We start from the raw sequence: 14,338 nt of genomic DNA, 5'->3' as shown, positions 1-14,338 counted from the left end.
TTATCATTAATTTAATTAATTAATAATAATATTTATCTTATCATTAATTTAAACAAGATTACATTGTCTTATATTATTCAATTTCATTAAATTACATTACATTACATTTATCATTTATTTCTTATTGAACAAAGCTTTAGTTCCATTTCCAAGAGAAATTTCTCAAACATAAGTATCAAATGCATAAAACAGGTGGAACAAAATCACACCAGTTCGATGAACTTTAGAGCGAGAATGAGATTTTCATGGATTCTGCCGTTGGAAACTGATGCATGGAGACAAGAAAAGAAGAAGCGTTTGATACGCTTCATAATGAACGTCTTAATCCAAGAGTCTCTACATCAAACGTGTCAAGAGAAGGTGCTCGTCAGTTTGAGACATTGTTTTTTGGGCGCAATGACAAAATTTGTTCATGTACTGGAGTGTATGTGGTTCCCGCTTTGCTGCTAGACAAGAAGTACTGTTAAGGTAGCAACGCACTAGGCACCAGGCAAGTTCAGTGTCCCTTCTGGCGGGTAATTTTCCGCCTCTCGATTCTCGTTGCGATCGATAAAAAAGTTTATCTCTTTTTTTCGCTCTCCCTCCCTTTCATTCCGTGTTTGTATCTTTGTGTAGCGATTCTACCGTTCTTGTTCTTACATCGAGCTACGCCTAGGGTAAGCACACGCTGCCAGGGGAAGTAAGCCGGTCGAGAGTGAGTGAGTAGTTATGATTACACTTATTGCATCATATCTTCCGTTGCCATTCACCCTATCGCTGGCATGATCGCTCGTTCCACGGCAGCCCGTAATTCCAGTGCTGGCTGGGCTGCGTTGGACGGTTACACAACAACAATGCCGTTTCGTTTCGGTTCGCGCTGTATGCTACAAGATGCACCCGACTGATTCTAACACAACGTTCTTGCAGCCTTCCATTAGCGGGGTCCCCACACGGTCCTGCCGGAACCTTCATCATATCATCAGAAGGTAATCGATGCAACCCGATGAAGGAAGCCTCCCGGACACCCGATCGTCTCGCAGCTCCATCCCGCTCCCAACCGCTCAGGTAAGAGGTCACTGTCCCGTGGGCACTTTGTCGTTAGTTCGTTATTTTTGTTTTCGTTCACTCCGCGCAATTGGCTCAGAGTGTCCCGCACTCGGTGTCGTGATGCAACGGTCCCGCAACTACATCATTCTTGAGAGTAAAATGGGCAAAACCAGTGCGCCCCCAAGGTTCTAGCGCTCAGCCCCAGGGCTCCCTTTTCCTTATCCCAAGATGTTCGTAAAGATGCTCCGAACCCGTTAATCCAACGGGGCACTGCGGCTGCATGATGTATGGGAATCTCGGTGCCTCCCGCCGGTCAATTGAACAACAGGCCAACCAGTGAGTGCACAATCCTGCTCGTGAACCTCATCATTCGCAGATTAGATCGGATGGCGAATGGCGTAGAGGAAAAAAAAGGAGCTCAAAGAAATCCTAGAGCGAACGTCAAGGCGTTTGGATGAAGCCTAAACGTTACATTTCCGTGTGCTCGGGCGCACGTAGTTCCTGCGGGAGTGGCGGGAACAGTTGTAATTTTCGTTTATCAAACGAACGAACTTGAGCTACATCCTACGGGACAACGAGGAACCGGAAAAAGGGGTGCACGATGCGCGTTGGCTCGCTCAGTTCACGATTGTTGCGCGTTTTCATACGCCTCTCCAGCGATGATTGTCATTGGCAAGGATGAGTTGGAAGAAAGCGCCTTTTAGACACGTATTCTTCCAAGCGTCATGATCTTTCGCAAGCACGATGGAATCAATTTGTTACGAAATAGGTATACGAGGGAGGGTCATTGGAGTGACTCCAATTTGGAGTCAGCAGAAGCAGCAGCAGGAAAGGACGCTGCCATGTAACGGTTCACCGGTGCGATGCCTCCCATCGGAAACAAGATCGTGAAACTGGACCATACTGGGTTGAGACTTGGGAAGATGTTACAGATACTGGGCGGTACGGATTGGTGTGAAGCGTAGTCGGCCGTGCAGCCTGAACCGACGGGCGTATGAGCATAAGACAATCCAAGAAGAGCATGGACACGATCGAAAGAAAACAACGCAGGAGCGAGGGCAATGAAAAGGAAATGACTAGTCACATTCTAGGCATTCGACATTGGCAGAGGCATTCGGGGTTTCCTCGAGAAGACAAACATGCTAAAGACCCTCGCGTGGACGGTTTGTTGGTGTGTATGCTTGTGTGTGTGTGTAACACGGGGCTCTTTTCTTGAGAACCAGGAAGCATACGATCGAGCCGAGTGTGGAAGAAAAATGGATCCATCTTCACATAATGTTCCACTGGGGTGTTGTGCAGCACGGCACAACCTCACATGAAAGCTTGTGGTATAACGTAACCCTAGCTTGTAGAATTAGTCAACGATGATGATTCTTTTTGGCTGAGGCAGTCACCAGTAGCTAGTCCGTTTGTCATTCACGAATGTCGAGTGTGCCTCTATCTTGATGATACCCTTCCGAGAGCATGGCTTTTAACCCGTGTGCCACAATGTACATCCTTGTGGAGGGTAGGGATATTAGCTATTAAAATCCAAATAAATAAGAAACCTCACTATAGAAGATACACTGTTTGTATTAACAGCAACCTACGGAGCATCCTATGTAACCCATTTTTTCAAATGTTTCAATCCTTGCTACAGCGTAACAAAAAACGATGCGCTCTAGCATGGAGCAATGAGGAAGCGGCACCTCAGCGAATCCCCATGATGACCCGCGAGCAACATAATGATTACAATAAAACAACCATGACAAGATCGCTGCCACGGTGCCACCGCTTGGATTTGCTGAGATCGTGATTACAGACCCTGCTCGTCCCCGGTTCGGTCGACGAAGGACGAAACGGTTCCTTTTAGATGCCGCTGCCCACCTAGAATCGAGTGAACTAATTTATATAATTTTGCTTCGATTTGTCGGACGGTGTTTAATGCCCTCGATGCTCCCTTTTTTTTGTTCTGTTTTGTTTTCGTGGTCGCAGTGTTGTCGGCGAGAATGATTTTATTTCAATTTGTGTGCCTTCGCTGCATCCACCAGCAGACCAGCCGCCTTGGTTCCTGCTACTCCGGTGTACTCTCCCTATAGGGCGGCTTTGCGCGATCGCTACCCCCCGATAGCGCAGGAAACCGTCCGAAGGCGCTGGCTTTGCATCAACACGCTTGCGCTTGATTGTACGGTGAAAAACGAGTTCCGCGGAATGCGTAGCGGAGCAACGCTCGACGACGGTTTTGTGGCGGCGGCAGTGCGAGGATGGCAGCGGATTTGTGTGCTAGATTTGTTCGGTTCGGTTTGTTCCCCTTCGTTCGTGCTATAGTTTAGCCGTACCATTTTCTAACGGGATCCGGAATGGGTTAGCATCGTCGGGTGTACATTGCTGAGCTGTGCTGCACCCGACGTCTTTCCCTGTCCCATTGTTTTGAAGCCACCCTTGGCACCCTTGATGCTCCAAATGCACTCTTTACATGCCGAAAGCCATTCGCCATGCGTCTAGATTATGGAGCAGACCTTGTTTTCACAATTAGCTTAAGATGAGGAGACAATCCGGTTCATTATGAAACACATCACTCCCGACCGTGCGGCAGTGACTGTTATGTTGAATGACTTAACTAGAATGCGATGATTTCGTAAGACATTTAGTGTAGGCTTGATTGGGATGTAGGTCTGCACTTGAGCAGGTTTTAGACATTTGACGGCTTTAACTTGAGCGTGTAGTTTAAACTGCCATTTAAGATGCTACAAATCACTGAAATGGGCTAGAATCGTACAAAATCGTCCTTCTTCTCTACTGAACACTGTGAACGTTAAAGAATAAACAAAACATGTACAAGCCTATTTCCGATTTACGCTTGTGCTGGGTTTGCTATACACATTTATGTTTCGATGTTGCGACCTGTGCGATGTTAAATGATTGAACGATTCCACTCTGAACGAACGAGCGCGCCCCTCGCATGCGCCCTAATAACATGCATACAATTTATGTATCGATTATTTGCACTGTCATGATAGCATGTACCAAACGTGAGGTCTTCCGTACCATCGCACCCGACCGCACCGATCGGGGTGGGTACAGCGGCATAACATTGGATCCCTTTTACGCGACAAGCATGTTACACACGGCAAGTCAACATATTAACAAGAAATGCGACAATGAAAGGTTAATGCAAATTTATTAAAACCACTACATGGCCCCAGCAAGCAGAACGGAAGAAAAGGAACAACTGGAACAGACAGTGGCAGTTGGGGCAGCACGCGCCCAACGCCCCTGGTGCTCGCATTGATATGACCATTTTTGTTCACAAGTTGTTTTTTTTGCATCTTAGCTGCATACCCACTGCACTGTACGCTTCAAACAAACAAAAACATACAGCTACACTTGAAAGAAAACGGTCTGAAAATGAAGAAAAATGAAACACAAAATCAACACTAATTGTCTCGGCTACATCGGCAGCAGGTGAAACAGGATCAGGTCGTACAAAAACTAAAAAAAGGAAAGAAAATCTCGACACCAGAATGCGCTTCGCACGGAAACACTTGACTGACTGCACGGGGCACCCGGGCACTGGGTGCTGAAAACCCACCAGGAGGGTGCGCATTTCCGTTGCGGAGCGACTACAGCACCGAGCACGGCTCGGAACCATGCAATAATACGCTGACACTGTTCTTGTCATTTGATGCTGTCCCACACGCTTACACATCTCTCGATGCCGTACAGCATGTGCGCATCGCAACGGGTACAAGAAATTGGCTTGTTTTAAAATCGTTTTAATTACGCCCGTAAATCAGTAACAGGGGCAGTAATTATTCCCGACCCACCGCGCGATGTTTGGAAGACATTTTAGCATCGCTAAGTGCAAAACGGACCCCGGGTAAACCGGCGTGCTACGTTGCAAAAACAATAATAACTTACATGAAGGATGAAACGTGCGCGCGCCTAACGAACATCAAGCTAAAATCATCAACCACCAAATGCCATTCAATCAGAGTGTTGTTGCACCATTGGCTGCAGCATCAAGCCAAGCCAACTTTCACATTCCACATGCACTGCATCCCGGCCCGAGGATACACCAAATCCGACCCCATTACGGGCGCAGAACGGGTTTGTGCGGGCCGGGTAAGAATATGAAAAGTAACTGCAGTTGTTGCGGGATCCACCGTCCGTGATGGAATCTAACATGGCAAAACTAGATTCCTTACAGTATCGAGAACATCTCCTTCCAACAACGTCGATCGTCACCCCAGGGAACGTGCAGAGGAAGCGACATGGGTGGAATGAAGGAGAGAGAGCCGTACCATTAGAGAGTGTCCTGCAGGACTGGTCCGAAGAACAGTTAGATGGCGCGTAGAAAATATGAATGCTAATTTTCCTACAACCACTCCCCCCTCCTCCTGCAGCAATCGGCTTATACCAGCAGCTTGCGGGAAAATTTCCCTCTGATTACTCCACCCGACGCAGCGTAGCGACGCAGGGTAAACGGCACGACCCGGCTGTGGCTGTGATAATGGCTTAAGGATACGGGAAGGTCGTTCATTTACCTTCCGCAGCCCGCACAGACGTGCCCGCCATCAGCCGCTCGATCATCGGTGGAGATTCATTTTTCCGCTAAAACCCGTTGGACGTGACGTGTTGTTCGAGCGCGATCGCGATCGCCTCGTCAGTCGCCCCGGTCTGCGTAAGAATGTGCGATAAGAGCGAACGCATTGTAGGATTGTGTGGCAAAACGAAGAGAAAGAGTTGTACAGCAGCAGCAGCAGCAGTAACCTCAGAGCATCGCTCATCCATCTCGTATCATCAGGCTCATGTTTAATGTATAGCCAAACATATGTTTATTCATATTGGATCAGAACAATCTCTATCGGGCGCTGGGGTTTGATCCACACACACACATTGGATGTACCGTCGAAGATCTAGGATCGCATCCCGTCTGGCAGTGCAGCAGTCTATTAAAATTATATGTGTTTATAAATATTTGCTTCCCCCTTTCCAGATGCTCACCGTTGTGCTCTTCTACCGCTGCGCCACTCCTCACCGTAAAAAAAACAGCGGCCAGTCGATGTAGAGGGTGCAGCAGAAACGGAGCTCGCCAGCATCAGCTACGAGATCTGCACGAGGTACAAGGTTGCGTAGCGAATGCCAAGCGCACGATGAGTATGTTGTTGTCTGCTTTGGTACTTTTATTTCGACCGACTGGTCCGTGATTGTTTTTCGCTCGCCAGCGTAAAGGTGCAGCCGGTGTTCATTTAGTTTGAGCTGCAGCTTCAAATTCTTGCACCACCGTGCCACCGTCCCAACATTCAGTGGTCCATTTGGGGTTGCCAAAGGAAACATAGACGCCGAGGAAAACCGCCAAGCGCGCGCGCGCTCTTGCGCGTTTGCACCACTCCGTTCCGGGGCTTATCTCGCCGATGGATCTCTTATAAATAAATGATTTAAACGAAGCGAGAATTTCATTTTCCTTATCACTTAACAGAATCTCGTAAACTGTACGAACCGAAGGCACCGGAATCACAATTACGCCACGCCGGGAATGAGGCTGTATCCTAGCAGAAGCAAACACCGCGCTCTACCAACCATCGGTCTCCCGAAAAACAAAAACGAACTACTCAAAGGAGCCATTTCGCGGTGGTGGACTTGCAGGGAAGAGGTAAAAGTGCAGCAACTACCGCTTTAAATACACTGCACGGGATGATTTAGTGTGACGTGAAGGGAATGTTGGTCGTGCGGCATGTTATGAGGTTGTTTGCATAGAACGTTTAAGTGGATGCAATCGTGTGCAGCCATTAATTAAAGCAATTTAGCACCTTCCTACCGTGGCAGGGCGTGCGTGGCCCATCGTTGTTGCTGTAGCCACTTAACGCTCCCAAACGCACACGGGATCCTACACAGAACGCGCATTCCTCCGGGCACGATGTTGGCGAAGGGTCAGTACACTTTTTGGAAGAAACTAACTCCCTCTAAGAAGCTTTCTCTCTTATTAGCTCGTTAGCTTGGAAGCCTTATTGCAAGCACCATTATTATCGATTAGGCCTGTTCACATGCCAGACAAAATGATGTCCATGGCAATCTGGCACATCACAAACGATTATGTCCCGTAGGATGTGGGGAACTATATAAAAAGCCACTCGTTTTTTTTCCATTCACACCTCTCTTTGCAATGGCTTCGAAGACACGCAAGTCATGTTCGTGCGTTTTCTGCATTTGAAGAACGTTTGATCAGCCAAACTAACAGTTCAAACGGACCAAAAGTAAACAGACGGACTGGGCAGGGTACAGCACGAGCAAGCAAACGGGGGAGAGTATGGCAATGCTGGAGAAAGAACCTGGTACACCCGCTTCGGGATTTTCTTGAAACAGGAAATTATCGATCTCGATGGCACTTAGCTCTTCATTGTCGAACGTAGGAGATGAATCAGTTTGGAAGGGGCAAGGTTGGCAAGTTGTGACGCTATCCAAATGCCTACGGCGTGGAAGAGAGGCCGCAAAACCGCACGGGTGTGCCCGGATGCTCGTCGTAACACAATCGCGTACGTCGTCGCACCGAACGGTTGAAAAGCGGGGAAACAAAATAATCATGACAATTGTTTGTAATTTCTGTCCCTGCTGACGATAAAAGGCAAAGACGATGAGGATGACGATGATGATGACATGCCGTGGACAGTTCCGAGAAGAGTGGTACGGCATAATTATCATGTTTCATGCCCGTAAGGTGTTGGAAGTGTGTTGTATGTCTTTTTAAAAGCATTGACGATTTGCTATCCACTGCTAAGCAGTTCCTTTGACTTTTCTGTGACTTTCTGTCCTATAATGCATTCAAATAAATCTCAGCTACTTTGCATTGGTAAAAACACACTGAAACCCTCTTCCTTCTATGTTTTTAAAAGCACCCGCCCGAATGAAGGGATGCCATAAATGGCTGCCGATTTAATGTACCTTTTCCCGCGGGGTCCAATGTTACCCAGTGATTAAAAACAGGAAATTACTCTATAGCGATTTCCGATTTGATGTACCACACGGCGTTTGCTTGATTGAGCTTACAGCGATTGTTTTTTTCCTCTTTCGTTCGTAGCTTTACGATAACTGCGTGGAGGAAACAGGAAACACCTTCGCCCCATCGTACGCTTTTGTCTTTCTCTCATCTACATATCATGTGCCTGCGGGCGACGGCTTTGAAGAAGACTCAAATTTCCGCAGCAATACACGCAGTCACTCGAGCGATCGGGCGATGGTTGACAACCGTCAAAACAGTCTCAGTGGAATAATTTGAGGTTGAATTCTATCGCTTGCCATGCGGTTGAGTTATTCAGCTGTATGTCGATGATCCGGGTGCGAATGCAAAAATGGGGACAAAAGTCGATAAACTCCATCCATCCATTCCGGGTGTCACCGAATTGTTCCTCCACCCGATTCCTGTAGGAATGAGGGCTTTGGCGGGATATCATGTATTCGATACTGGTACCAGACGATCATTTCACCACAGGCTTATCGATTGGATTACGAAACCCATTCCGAATTCCCGTATTATCCCGTTATTTTGCTATATTTTCCACCATATGCTGCAGTGTGTCGATGTGTTGCCCTTGTCCGAAAACATAAAAAACAACAACAACAAGACGACGAATACGGCGCAAGACGTGACGCCAGTCAACGGGTGTATGCGTTCGTCACCACTTTGCGGACGTAGATTACGTAAACAGTGTGCGAGAGAGCGAGCGAACGTGCGGCCAAGTGAAGCGGCCAAGCAGCTTCTACACCACCCGGGACACTGTGTTAGTGTGCTGCCGTGTGCGGTTTGTCTTTTGGGCACACGGAACACTTAGTTCGCTTCTTGGGCGAACTCACAGGCACGGGCACGGCACAAACGGCCGCAGTTTGGCGGATGCGTCTATTTGAATGTTTAATTAAAGTTGCGAACGAATGCGCCACCACGCAGTGGGTGCGACGCAAAGACCTCAATGCCGCGGATGCAAGAAACCCGACGCAGATTTGCCAGTGGGTGTTGTTCAAAGTCACACATTGTTTGGTTAAAAGCCCAAAATCGGTGAAGTTTTGTTGCTTGTTTCATACGCGGTGAGAAAGACGATCCCAGTACCGTGTAATTTATGCGATATGGTAATGCTGAAGATTGCTTTTCGAGTCTACAAACTGACGAAAAGGCGCACGAAGCAAAGATGTGGCACGATTCTGCGGAAGATACCGAAAAAACAAAACGCTCTAAGTGATGCAACTGATGCTTAGCGAGAGCGAAACGGGTTGAAGCAACGAGTTTGGACCGGACCGGTAGTCAGTATGGCTGACCACATCAGCTCATCAACTGCTTCAAACAGTCAATCGAGCAACGCAACCGCTCGTTTCGGGAGAGTTGAAGAATGTTTGTAACTCAGCACGCAGCGCAGGCTCGTGGCGAGTTTGAGCTTTTGCTCTGAAACAAGAAAGCACCGTTTGACGGTATTTTTTTGTTTTCTGGTGCTGTTTCTCGAGAAGATTATCTTTCCAGGGTGAAAAAAAACCTCCATGTGTTCAGTCAGAGTCGTTTCTGGGTTTACGATTCGTTTCGTTGGGTTTGTCCGGTGAGATCATTTGTATGGCGCTGCGATAATCACGGTCGCAGTTGTTTTTTCAAAGTGTGTTTCATTAGTTTTTACTGTTTTCTATTTATTTTCTAACAGCATGCAGTACACAAACCCGTCTGGCATGAACAACACATTCAAATCATGTCTCTGGCCAATCGGTTGTTCTAAATACGTGATCGCTATTAACTGTTCTTCTCGATTAGAGAACGGAATCAAAGCTCTAAACACTGGCGAACTGCGTGACAGCAAAATCATGTTAAACAATTGGTTTATCTTTGTAACACATCTTACATATTGAGTTCCAGATGTGGTCTGAAACATTTAACTGCATTGGATTTGAAAACACCTTTTCTACAAATACTGTACTGCCGAACGTCTCATAGCTTTTCTCTGCTACGTGTATAGCAATTGAGCTCAAGGTAGAGATGTTCATGCAATTAGGTAATATGCAAACTCACCATCACCAACGGCCGAGTCACCGTCACATGACTATAACAGTACATGTGCGCAAACAGAGTGCAACCGCTCAACAGTAACAGTGGGTGAGAGGTTTTATTGGTTGATAAAATACTCGTAGGTGTTGGCAGCGTCTGATGCGTACTCCATGAGAAATTAGTCGCGGCGCATGATGCACGTACACTCTCATGCGATCGTTTATGACTGTGTGTGTGTGCACACACGGGCACAGTGTCAAGAAAACGGGTCAAGCTCCAACTAGCTAGCTAGCTAGCTCACTCGCGTCGTATTAGGCATTTGACAGCGGGACCCGATTGGAAAGCTTAACCAATGAAACACTACGGTCGCCTTCCTTACTGTACACAGAAACGTTTCGTTTAAATATCAAACATTTTCTAGTGTAAAGCACCGTTTGCCTTTCAAGCCAAGAGTACCCCGAATCGATCTACCGAGAGCGAGCTAGCAAAACAAGCGCATTCGCTAGCAACAACCTTGGGCTACACCTACTTCGTGTACGGTTGGAATTATGGTGAACTCATGTCTGTACTGCTTAAGATCCGATTTACAACCGGTTTATGGTGAGTGGAGGAGTGTTTTCAATTCATCAAATACTAACAATATGTGAAGAAAACTAATTCATTACAATGGGAAATTTATGAATGCAGAGAACATGTTTAAAGTTCATATAGAAACAAACGATTTGTATTGTGAGAGATCCTAATTTCTTGTGTCCAAATAACAGCGTTCCATTTTTCTCGTGAAAGATCATGCTTTGGCAAAAATCGTGGATTCCTTTTAGTTACTTGCGCAAACCACTAATCACGCCCTCGCTTAGTTTCAAATGTATTATGTAAATAAGCTTTGACCAGCAATCCAAACAAAACGAGCAAAGCGACGCTTGACAATATGAAGGACTTCAACGCCCGTACGCCGCTTGCAAAAACTCCCAAAATTCAAGCGACGAACCTGAAAACCCCGCCAGCACACTGCTTGCTGCTGTCTTTGCAACAATTTGTTTCTGCAATTTCGTTTCATTTCTTCGTTTCTTTAGTTTACTCCCCGCACAATAAATGCACTATGAGTATGTTTTCGTTTGTTGGTTCCGCTGATGTTAAATCTCACGAGTAGGCATGCAGCACGATCACACCCCACAGGATCTCGGGTGTGGGCTTAGGCAAAGAAATTCAACACGCCGTCACGATTTTTCCTTGCTCAAAGCAGGTCAGCGCACGAAGGACTGCTGTGAGGCGGGAAGGGCCAATGGCAGCGCCAGAAAAAAAGTACCTACAAAACATGACCGGCCCGTCACCAGGGTCGAGGAATTAATCAGGTTTCTTTTTTATTTTGCTTATTATTATTTGCCTCATTTTGCTCACCCAAAAACACTTTCAGCCCCGGTTGCACGGCAAAGAGTGGAGTTGGTTGTGTGCTCCAGGAAAAAAAAGTCGAGACACTGCATTCGAGACTACTATTACTCAATACATCGCTGGAGCGAGCGAGATTGTGTGAGACTTTTTAACCCCGTGCAATGATACTTTTACTTTACGGTTGAGTTTCGGTTCACCACGAAGTGCACCTTAAAAAAACCGGTGTAATGTCCGAACCACACCCTGGCCTGGTAAAAGTTTCACTTTTATACTGCGCTCAGCACTGCCGACCGCTTCCTGCTGCTGGTTGTATTTAAATCTGTTCTCGGGATCTTGGTAAAGCCACACATGCATAATGCCATTTTCAACGTCTCGCCTGCATCGTTACGATCGCGTGGCTTTTGCGCTGGCACAAGCGCAGTTCCTTGCGTTGAAAATGCAAAAATGAGATGGAGTGAACGTGGCTGAAATGTGGCTTAGCCGTGCTGGAATCGGCGCAGTCCGGAACGGTACGCTTACTTGATTATAAGTTTAATTTTGCCATACGTTAACAAGTTCATTTAGTGATACGCATAAGTAGCTCTGGGCGTCTACCAGATAGAATTGAACGCTAGGGCTCGTGCAGAGAATGATGATCACGTTGATGCTGCACCACCCATGTGACGAATGAGGGAAATTTATCACTGCCACTAGAGATCGTGCCGTCTTATGGATCGCGTGCAATAACCAGTCTCGTTGCTACCTACATACCAACTGTCATATTGGCCAGAGAATCTGTGTAATACAGTAGCTTTTTATTGTGGCTTTAAACATAGTTTTATGCGATAAAAACACCAATCTCAATTCGCAGTTTTGTAGCCTCAAATCTCACGTACAAATTTGAATTCTTCTTCTTAGTCAGCTTAAAGTCACTTCCACCGAGGCCGAAGTCGTTCCTTATTGCTTTGCATATAGGCTTTGTTTTGTCTTCTCAAACAGCAAACAATGGTTTAAGATGTTGGGAAGATTAATTTTGCTTTCATGTTGAGATTTTTCTTTCGCCTGTTTGCAACCAAAAAAACGGAACCTTCCACCCTTTGGCATACAAGTTACTGTGTTGCAAGCAAATGTTGAACCTACTGAAATAAAACTGAAAACTTACCCAATATTGATGAATGTTTCCTAAGCGTTTGCATCTGAAATGAAAATAAAAACGAGAAAAACGATTGAGAGGTGATGGCAAAATGGTAAAACTATCATCGTTGCATCTATTGCATAATGTGAAATGAGAAAGATAGTCTAGATGACATCACATCCGATACTGGCAACGGCTAGCAATGGAGAGTGTTAGGAAAACGAGCCTCGAGCAAGGCGAGTGTGTTGCAGAGGAAATCGACACTAATATGGTAATGAACTATGCACGATGCCCGGGCGGCACTGGTAACGAGAGTCGGAAGGCAGTAGCAGCAGCATCAAGCAGATAGAACTCGGTAACCCCCAGCTACCTGATAATTAATATGCACTTATTGTCATTGGCTTCACCCAGCACTCGCGGGCACGTACAGTCAACGAGGGAGTGTAGGTTTATGTGTGTGTGTTTGTGTAAGTGTGTTCCCCAGAAGCGCATCCGGTGAGGTGCAGTGTACAGCTAGAAACTCTGAAAGAGGCCAAACGCGTCGTTTCGATCCTGTCGATCGTTTGTTGACAATCGCCACCCTTTGCTAGCCGGTAGCGACCCGTCCACATACGTGACGTGTCATCATCACACGAGCAGCATGCAGCGTAAATCTTTTTCTCGACTTTGAACGTGTCATCAGCAACCAGCCACGGTCAAAGCCATTGTATTTATATTCAGGCTTTTTTGTGTTAGCACTGAGGCAAAGGTTCGGTGTAGGTCTTGCTATTGAGACCTAACGAAATTTATTCATATCGCAGCATTGGTCGCCGATAGAATACAAATGTACGCACACATACATTAAACACTAGAATGCTAAAGCGTTGCTAGTTTGCTTCCCGCCGTCTAAGTGGCAAACACTTTTACGTTGGTTATTTTTAGAGCTCTCCAGAAGGCCGATGGTAAAGTAATTCGGCACTTCGGCTGAATCATACGCGCCAAGTGATGCGCTCCGGCCAGTACTCGACCTGCACTTAACATTAGCATCAAAGGCACAGCAGAAGTTCGTTGTTCTCTCTAATTTGGTCTACACATTACCGATACCAGCCCAAACATGCCGGTTTGAAATATTCATTCAAGCTTATTCTTTTATTCCACTTTAAAGCATCCAATCGTCAAACGGGTCTCTCTGAGCGCGCGCGCGCGCCCGCTCGCGCATTGTATAAAGGGCGCGAATAATTATTACCAGCGTTTCGTGATGTCTTAACATAACGGCATAACGGCACAACCTCACCAGCCGAGTCGTGAATGCTGCTCGTGAAGGTGCTTGAACACGGTACAACCCCGAACCCGGGCGCGCTGGTGGTATTTGTGCATGGCTCGCTCCGTCATTAAGCTGATAGTAAGAGGCAGTGCGCGCCCGGCAGAGCGACGAGAGAAAGATCAAGCAAAAAAAAAATAGGCAAACCTACACGGCAAACCGACGGATGTAGTGGGAAAATATGAGATGCGTCTTCATTTTTCTGCGTTGTACTTGGAAAACAATGGAACATAATTTTGCATACTTAAATACCATCACCATTACACGCACACACATACACACACACTCACTACTATTTGCTTCGGATTGCTGGGCAAAAAAGCTCCCTCGGTTGGTTCGTTTCGTACAAGCCCGGGAAATCATCAAAAGCGTCAAAGAGCGCTGCATACAGCAGCTTGCCTACAAGATCTCGTACCTACCGACAACCGATCCACTCCTAACTCCCACCCCGCTTTTCCTCAGTGACTAACAATAGCTTCTCCGGGAGAGATGAAATAACAAACCAAAAACAAAA

The 14,338-nt window shown here is 46.6% G+C and overlaps 1 protein-coding gene across 1 annotated transcript in view; it reads right to left on the bottom strand.

The window, feature by feature from the left end:
- The window catches only part of LOC120904491, a 136,832-nt gene that overhangs the window by 97,674 nt on the left and 24,820 nt on the right, over positions 1 to 14,338 (bottom strand). Inside the window, 1 exon segment of the mRNA XM_040314501.1 lies at positions 12,552 to 12,585. Coding sequence (XP_040170435.1) covers positions 12,552 to 12,585 — 34 coding nt within the window.

Source organism: Anopheles arabiensis, chromosome 3 (genome assembly GCF_016920715.1).
Source record: "Anopheles arabiensis isolate DONGOLA chromosome 3, AaraD3, whole genome shotgun sequence".
Classification (NCBI taxonomy): domain Eukaryota; kingdom Metazoa; phylum Arthropoda; class Insecta; order Diptera; family Culicidae; genus Anopheles; species Anopheles arabiensis.
Note: the sequence above shows the minus strand (reverse complement) of the source record. Positions and strands in the feature narration are given on the sequence as shown.